Below are 9,237 nucleotides of genomic sequence, written 5' to 3' on the forward strand. Positions count from 1 at the left end.
TCAAACTGTGCCCCCTAACACCGGTAGCCAATCACTATCCAGATCAAACTGTGCCCTGACACTCGCAGCCAATCACCAGCTAGGTCAAAAAAAACCCCAAAAGAACTGCAGATGCTGGAAATAAGAAACAAAAACAGAAAGCCCTAGGAAGACTCAGCAAATCTGACAGCATCTGTGGAGAAAAATTGCAGTTAACATTTTGGATCCAGTGACCGTGTTCTGAAGAAGGGTCACTCGAACCAAAATGACAACTCTGATTTCCCTCCACAGATGCTGCCGAGCCTGTTCAGCACTTCCAACAATTTCTGTTTTTGTACCATCTAGGTTAAACTGTGACCCCCCATCCCCCAGCCCAAAACCCACAGCTAATCACCATCCAGGTCAAACTGTGCCCCAACACCCGCATCCAATCACCATCAAAATCAAACTGGGCCAACAACATCAGCAGCCAATCACCACCCAGGTCAAAGTGTACTCTTTACCCAGCAACCAATCATCACACAGGTCAAACTTGGTCTCTACCCAGTAATGAGAAGTTTCCCAGCCTGGAAAAAAATTGCTCTTCTCCTCTTTCTCGGTTTCCCTGACCAATAAAGAGGAGGTCCATATAAGTGTCTCCTGGTAGAAGCTGACAAACAAAAATGGTACATCTCTCCCTCCCTTTCTCTCTTCCACTTCTTCCAATTCCGGAGGGAAACATCTGGGTTTCACTGACGTTGCCTTTACAAGGTGGCTGAGACTGCAAACTCACAAAAAGCAATGGGTATAAATCCATGCCCCACCTTTCCTGTGCACCAAAGTAACAAAATGACCACCTCATGAATATGAACCGAACGTTGAAACAGATATATTTGAATGATGCTATAAGCTCACCGTGGCTTCCAAAGGCCCCTTCAAGTCCCGAGCCATCCCATGATTCCATGGCACTGTCCATACTCGGAATGGTGTTTGAGTGGATTTTGGAGAGTTTGTTGGTCTTCTGAGAGTCAGGGAGTTCATCTTCAGGATCACTCAGTTCACATACTGCACTGGGCTTCTTTGAAAAAGAACCTGGAAGAGAGATTCCAATTTTAATCAAACAAAAAGCTATTTTATTATTCATTCTCAGGAGATGGGTGTGGCCCGGCATTTGTTGTTCATCACTAGGTGGTCTTGAGAAGGCAACAGTGGGTCTTCTCCTGAAATTATTGTCTCTCAGCGTCAAGATGGTGTTCTAGGGAGGGGAGTTCCAGAGTAGCTTGGCAAGTATGTAGGAGCAGCATCATTCATCCAAGTCAGAATGCTGTATGCTTTGCAGAGATCTAGAATGGGATAGTGTTGCCTACTCTACTCGGTGATTGAGGTACAAAGAGAGAGTGCTGGAGAAACTCAGTAGGGTCTGGCAGGATCTGTGCGGAGGGAAACAAGAGTTAAAGTCAACAGATCCTCCATTTATGGTTAACTAAACATTTCAGAGGCAGGATCAAATTAAAAGAAAAAAAAACATATAATTCAGCAAAGACAGATGACAGGTCAGATGATTAGGTGAAATACATAAAAGAAGTAAAAAAATGACCAAAAATTAATAAAGAGGAAAACATTAGAATATGAGAAAAGGCTAGCCAGAAGTATAAAAACAGATGGTAAGAGTTTCCATGAATATTTAAAGAAGTGTTAACAAAATAAGTATTGCTTCTATAGAAAGTGGGACTGGTGAATTAATAATAGAAAGTAAGGAAATAGCAATTAAGTTGAACAGGTATTTTGCATTGATCTCCACTATAGAGGATACAGATAACATCCCAGAACTAGTGATAAGTCAAGAAATGGTAAGGAGTGAGGAACTCAACAAATTCTGAATCATGAGAGGAGTAATTGTGAGTCAAGAGGTGGAGCTGTGGGCAGACAAGTGCCCAGCTGCTGATAGACTTTATCATGGGCTCTTAAAAGAAGCGGCTAGTGAGATAGCTGATGCATTGGTTTTAATTTTAAAGAATTCCCTTGATTTGGGGACAGTGCTAATAAATTGTAAGATAGCAAATGTAACTCCTTTACTCAAAAAAGGAGTGAGATTAAAAGCAGAAAGTACATGTTAGTTAGCAAAAGGGAAAATGTTAAAAACTGTTATTAACCAAGTTATTTCAGAACACTTAGAGAAGTTCAAGGTAATCAGGCAGAGTTAACAAGGTTTTGTGAAAGGGAAATTGTGTTTGACCATTCTATTGAAGTTCTTTAAGGAGGTAACATGTTTATAAGGGAGAACCAGTGAATGTACTGTACTTAGACTGCCAGAAGGCATTTGACAAGGTGCCCCGTCAAAAGTTATGATGGAAAATAAAAGCTCATGATGTAGGGGGAGTAGCATATTGGCATGGATAGAAGATTTGCTGGTTAACAGGAATCTCAGAGTAGGGATAACTAGCTCTTTTTCAGGTTTGCAAGGTGTGACAAGTGGTTTGCCACTGGGATCAGTGCTAGGATCTCAACTTTTACTAAATTATATAAAAACATAGTACAGAGGTTTTGGATGCCAAATTGGCTGCCAACACAAATATAGTTAGAAAAGTAAGCTTCTAAGAAGACCAAGAGGCTAGAAAGGGATAGAGATAGGCTAAGCGAGTGAGCGAAGATATGTGAAATGGAGCATAATGTGGGAAAATGCGAAATTGCCCATTTTGGCAGGAAGAATAAAAAGAAGCATATTGTCTAAATGGTGAGAGATTGCAGAGCTCTGAGATGCAGAGAGATTTGGGTGTCCTGATGCATGAATTACAAAAGGTTAGTACGGACACAGGTACAGCAAGTAATTAAGAAAGGTAATAGAATATTATTGTTTATTTCTGAAGAAGGGTCGAGACCCGAAACGTCAGCCTTCCTGCTCCTCTGATGCTGCTTGGCCTGCTGTGTTCATCCAGCTCTACACCTTGTTATCTCAGATTCTCCAGCATCAGCAGTTCCTACTATCTCAGAATATTATTGTTTATTGTGAGGAGAACTGAATACAAAAAGTATAAAGACCACTGGTGAGATCACATCAGCTGTACTACCTACAGTATTGGATACCTGATTTAAGGGAAGATATAAATATGTTCAGAGGAAGTTTACTGGGCTAATACCATGGGGATTTTCTTATGACGGTTGGACAGGCTAGGTCTGTACCTGCTGGAATTTAGAAGTGTAAGAGATAACTTGATTAAAACACACAAGATCCTGAGGGGTACTGACAGGGTAGATGTGGACAGAATGTTTCCTTTTGTGGGAGGATGTAGAACTAGGGGTCACTGTTTAAATATCAGGGGTCACCCATTTCAATCAGAGACGAGGTGAATTTGTTTTCTCGAACATTTTTAGAGCTCTCTTCTCAAAAAGGCGGTACAGACAGAAAGTTTGAATATTTTTAAGGCAGAGGCCAATAAATTCTTAATAAGCAAGGTGGGGTGAAAGATGACTGGGGTAGGCAGGAATGCGGATTTGGGATTACAATCAGATCAGTCATAAATAGTAGAACAGACCCAAAGGGCTGAATGGCCTACCCCGATTCATATATTTGTAGGTTTAACTCAGGAACCATGGGCTTTCTTCATGGTTCAATCAGAGTTCAGTTGAGTGTATTGTAATACCAGTTGCTCCATATCTCTTGATCTCTTTATCCAAGAGTAATCTATTGATCTCAGTCTTGAGAGATCCACTAGTCGTCCAGCATCAGGAGCATTTTCCAGTGAGAGTTCCAAATGTCTACACACTTCTGTGTGAAAACCGGCTTCCCGACTTCCCTCCTAAACAGTCTGGCTCCACGTTTAATATCATTTTTCCATGTTTTGATTCTTCCATCTGAAGAAGGAGTTTACCCATATCTACCCCATTCCATCCTGTGAGTATTTTAAACACCTCGATCAGATCACCCTCTGAATCTTCCAAAATCAAATGGGGAACGACTGCAGAAAGTTGCAGAGGGATGTAAGAACCACATTAACCTAGCGTACAAGTTTATTTGGTAGTAGTGAAGGCAAATATAATATTGGCCTTTATTTCAAAGGGCATGGATAAGGAGGTCTTGCTAAAACTATGTTAGGTACTGGTCATATCACAGGTGGAATATTATGAACAGTTTTGGTGCCATTATCTAAGGAAAGGTATACACATGCTGGAGACAGTCCAGAAAAGGTTCATTTGGATGATACAAGAAATGGAAGAACTGTCTCATGAGGCGAGGTTGAGTATGTTTAGCCCTGTTCTCAGTGGAATTTAGAAGAATTAGACCCAACCTTATTGAAACAGACAAAGATTCTTCGGGGCTTGACAGGGTCGATGTTGAGAGGTTGTTTCCCCTTGTGGGAGAACCTAGGACCAGGGGGCATCATCTCAAAGTAAAGGGGTCACATATTTAGAACATAGATGAAGGGGAACTGTTTTCTCTTGGAGGATAACAAATCCATGGAACTCTTCACTGCAAAAGGCTGTTGAAGCTGGGTCATTGTGTTTTCAAGGCTGAGATAGACAGGTTTTTAATCAACAAAGGAATGTGTATAGATTAGGGGAACAAGGCAGGAAAATGGATTTGAGGATTATCAGTCAGTTCATTGAATGGTAGAATGGACTCGATGGACTGAATGGCCTACATCTACAGCTACATGGTACGGTCAACTGAGCATGGTACGCAACCTGCCTTTGAACTTTAACCCCCCCCTCGACCCTTTAACCCCGTAATGCTGCTCCCTGTGGTTAATACTCACAGTCTGCTTGCTTCTTGATTTTCAAGGTCACTGTCTCCCCAGCCATCTGGAGCAGGTGAATGGCTTCACTCAGCGGTTTGCCCTTAAGGCTCACTGTATTGATGGCTAATATCCTGTCCCCTATGTGAATGGCCCCGGTCCTGAAACCAGAAGGAAAAGTTAGGCCAAAGTCTGTACCTGAATCCCAACTCCTGCAAACCTATAAATGATTGCAATAACAATAGTCTGATGATCCATTTTCAAATGCACAAATATAACGTGTGCATGTAGACTATTAACTGAGGAGGGGCTTTCCTTCTGTATAAAGCATCAAACCACACGGGGTATTCTGCAAGGCTCCATCAGGTAGGGAAGATCTCTGGGCTCTCTAACCCGGGAGGCTAACTGGAAAATCCCAGTCGGCCTTCACTGAAGGTCGTAATAGGCTGTTAATTAGTTCAGTCATGTACCCACCATCCTGATTACCCTTAAAATCGAGGCCCAGAGAATCAGTGGGGTCCCTGCTAATGGGTGTGGTCTTGCCACTCAGTCTGACGCCTGCACTGTGAGGGCAGCAAGTGAAAGGCGAGGCTCATAGCGTGGGTTTCAACGCTGACCCATTGCAGGCTGCACTCAGGAATCCAACTCCCTGTAGCTTACTGGGCACGGTGGCTCAGTGGTTAGCACTGCCTCCTCACAGCGCCAGGGACCTGGGTTTAATGCCACGCTCAGGAGCGACTGTCTGTGTGGGGTTTGCACATTCTCCTCGTGTCTGCGTAAGTTTCCTCCCATAGCCCAAAGGTATGTAGGCTAGGGGGATTACCCATGGGAAATGCAGGGTTAGAGGGTAGCAGGGGTTGGTCTGGGTGGAATGCTCTTTGGAGGGTCAGTGTGGACTTGATGGGCCAAATGGCCTACTTCCACACAGTATGGATTCTATGAAATGTAAGCGAGATGCTGACATGAAACTTTAGCTGGACCCTCCTGAAGAAAAGCCTGCCATTTAATGGCTGTTCCATCGGTGGGGAATCCACAAGCTGGCTGTCTGGCCCATTCGGCTAAAGAAAAACACTCGCTGTGAGCCCTGAAATATACTCTGCTTCCAGGCTGTGACTGAGATCTTGATCATTCTATTCCCCAGTGTCACTTTAATAAGCACTTGTGGAGTTGCGCTGTGGATTTTCTACCTTTCAGCCAGGCCTTTCTTGGTGAGGGCACTGATCACAATGGGGTCGAAAGGTTCCTCAGTTCCAGAAATGGTGATTCCCAATGGCCCACCATACCTCTTCAGTTCCACAGTGTATATGATGGCACCGGTACTTTCCTGTTCATCTGATGTAGGTGGAGGATTTAAAACGTAACAAGAGAGAAAAGCAGACTTGTTAATGGACAAAGGAAAGGCCACGGGAGAATCAAGCGCAGAAAGCAGTACTTCACTGGAAATCACAGTGTTCTGGGGTAACCAGTTCGAGTCAGAGAACATGCAGGATTATTAAACAGCACCGATATGAATTTTAATTTGGATTTAGTGTTAGTTCACTGTTTTATTTAAAACCTGCAACATTAATCTGTTAAGAAATAAAAACAAAATGTGCTGGAGAAACTCAGCTGGTCTGGTAGCACCTGGAGAGAGAAAAACAGATTTAATGTTTCGAGTCCAGAGGCCCTTTGTCAGAAGAGGAGGTTTGTTTCTATGCTGCAAGTTATATCTAATGGAAGTAGAGGGAGATTTTCTCAACATGTAACCCATGTTGTATCTACCCTTGGAAAGTTTAGATGGGACAGTGTAGAAAGAGCTTTACGCAGTACCTAAACTCTGTGTTACTCTCCCCAGAGAGTGTTTGACGGTGACAGTGTTGAGAGAGTTTTAAGTTCAGTCTAAAAGAGTAGAGAAAGCTTCAGTTTCCTTTTGAAAGAGTGAGAGGAAGCTTCACTCTGTATCCAACACTGTCCTGGGAGTGTTTGATGGGGACAGTGTTGAGGAAGCTTTACTTTTAGGATGAAAAATAGAGCGAGCCTTATTCTCAGCTTAAAAGAGTACAGGATGCTTCACTTTCACGGTAAAAGAGTAGAGCAAGCTTTACTCTGTATCCAACCCTGTGCTGTACTTGTCCTGGGAGTGTTTGATGTGGGGAGTGTCGAGGGCACTTTACATTCAGTTTAAATGAATAGAGATACCTGTACTTTAAGTTTAAATGAGTAGAGTTAGCTTTACTCCATAAGTAACCCTATGTTGTACCTGTCCTGGGAATGTTTGATGGTGACAGTGTAGAGGTAGCTTTACTCTGTATCTAACCCCCGTGCTGTCCCTGTCCTGGGAGGGTTTGATGAGGACAGGAAAGAGGAAGCTTTACTCTGTATCTAACACCGTGCCGTACTTTACACGCGGTTATTGATTGAAAAGGAATTAAGTATTTTGTTACCGCTGATGGATGTCATTCAACTCAGTGAGCATAAAGTGAGCTCATGCCTCCTGAGGATCTGCTTTTATAAAAACAATGCTGACAGAGAGGAGAAACCTGATCACGGTTGAAAGAGGCTGTTCTCTGTGCACGCTCAGTACCTGAGTTGTCCTCATCCTTTCGGATCTTCAGCTTGACTAGTTCATCACACTGCTGCAGGATTTGCACTGCATCCTCCATCGAGCAGTTCTCCAGGCGGATGTTGTCAATGGCTAAGAGTTTGTCCCCAGGTTCCAGAGTCCCAGTTCTAATGGAGAGAGGGATAAAGTGGCTGAGAATACCAGGCTGCAGAGCTGTAACCCAAAGACAGAATAGCTTCCAGATTCCAACAGCTGGAGTCCTGCTGCTAAACTGCATGTAAACTGCAGTATGTGTTCCTCTTTCCCTTTATGTCTTCAATATGTTGAAATTAAATCTCATCTTAACAAGTCTTATCTGCTGGTAGTAGAGGGAGTTTTTTCCAACATGTAAGTTCTCTTGCAAGTTCCCTTGTGAAATGATGGAAGCCCCATTCTGCTGAAGTGTTCTATTGCAGTGTCAGCTGGGATTCTTGTTTCTGAGCCACAAGTGTCTGGGTTCTGGTCCCGGACAAGCTTTGAGCACAATGTAGCAGAAAGGGCGAATGGCGCTGCTTTCCAGTGGGACTTTAAACTCGGAGCCCACCTGCCTGCTCAGGTGGTGACTAAAGATTCCATGGCCTTATGTTAAAGATAAGTCGAGGAGTTATCCTCAGTGGCCTGGCTAATATTTATCCTTCCATCAACATCACAAAACAGATCATCTCGTCATTGGCACAGTGGGAGCTTCCTGTGCACATACTGGTTACTGCAGTTCCCACACTGCAACAGTGTCTCGGAAAGTCTTTTGTTAGCTCTGAGCGTGTTAAGGGGCCCAGTTGTTCATTGAAAAAAATAGCAAGACTTTCATTTCTTTACACTCACACACAACAGAAATTTAAAACCCAAACTTCATGCCAATCGAAGCATTGTCTCTTAAACCAATCTTATTTCTACCCAATCTTTCAATCCCAAAGTGGTTCTGGCCTTTGACTCTGCACTTCTGTTTCTCCGTTAGCAAAGAAAACAATCTCCGATGCCATCACACATCAACATACAAAAGATTTATTGTCATCCGAACAGTGAGCAAATATTTCACTGTTAAATCTACTGCCAATGAACAGCTTCATTTATCTATATGGATCGCTGAATTGCCACAGTATCAACCTGTAGAAATCAAAATGTCTTCATTAAGGGATGGGAAAAATTGAATTGGCCTAGAGCAGAGTCATTCTGAGTGTAAGCTCAATCTAACTAAATGAGGAAGTAACCATTGAGGCTGTTTTTCCCTTCGTACTGTGTCTCACTTACCTTAACTCAGGAAAGACAGTTGGAAAAGGTTCAGGAGGGACGTTATCAGTGTAATTTAGAGAAAAAGAACACGCATCAAGAGAACAGATTTCACTACCTCAGGGTCTCCAAAATGAACATTACTGCTAATGAAATCCTTTTTGAGGTCTCACTGTTGTAATGGAGGAAAAACTCCCACAAATAGCAGTGTGATTCATGACCAGATCATGTTTTAAATGCTGAAAGGGCTGATGGGGCTGTACTTAACACTTTTTTTAAAATTCCGTTTCAAACTCTAAGCAGTGCAGATTTAAAAGTGCCCTAACAAACACAACTCACAATGTCTCTAAACTAAAACAAAGAACAGCAGATGCTGGAGATCTGAAACAAAAACAGAAGTTGCTGGAGAAACTCAGCAGGTCCGGCAGCATGTGTCGAGAGAAAGCACAGTTAACGTTTCAAGTCTGGTGACCAGTTTCACCAGCAATTTCTGTTTTTGTTCCTCTCTAGCTTGGGGGCACGGGCTCAAGGCAAGAGAAGGGCATGCGGAAAACCAATTTAAACATAGCCACGTCACACAGAAAGTGGTGAATCTATGCATAGGGCTGTCCAAAGGAAAACGAAAGACTCGCATTTATATGAGATAGTAGGAACTGCCGATGCTGGAGAATCTGAAATAACAAGGTGTAGAGCTGGATGAACACAGCAGGCCAAGCAGCATCAGAGGAGTAGGAAAGC

At 43.0% G+C, this 9,237-nt stretch overlaps 1 protein-coding gene across 1 annotated transcript in view; it reads right to left on the reverse strand.

Annotated features, from left to right (window-relative positions):
* The window catches only part of grip2b (glutamate receptor interacting protein 2b), a 104,462-nt gene that overhangs the window by 29,221 nt on the left and 66,004 nt on the right, over positions 1 to 9,237 (reverse strand). Inside the window, exons 16-19 of the mRNA XM_048606247.1 lie at positions 7,255 to 7,400; positions 5,879 to 6,023; positions 4,713 to 4,852; positions 874 to 1,050 (exon numbers count right to left, since the gene is read on the reverse strand). Of these exons, the coding sequence (XP_048462204.1) occupies positions 874 to 1,050; positions 4,713 to 4,852; positions 5,879 to 6,023; positions 7,255 to 7,400 (608 nt within the window). The remainder of the gene's footprint in view (positions 1 to 873; positions 1,051 to 4,712; positions 4,853 to 5,878; positions 6,024 to 7,254; positions 7,401 to 9,237) is intronic.

The sequence above is a fragment of the Rhincodon typus genome, chromosome 16, assembly GCF_021869965.1.
Source record: "Rhincodon typus isolate 14 chromosome 16, sRhiTyp1.1, whole genome shotgun sequence".
Classification (NCBI taxonomy): domain Eukaryota; kingdom Metazoa; phylum Chordata; class Chondrichthyes; order Orectolobiformes; family Rhincodontidae; genus Rhincodon; species Rhincodon typus.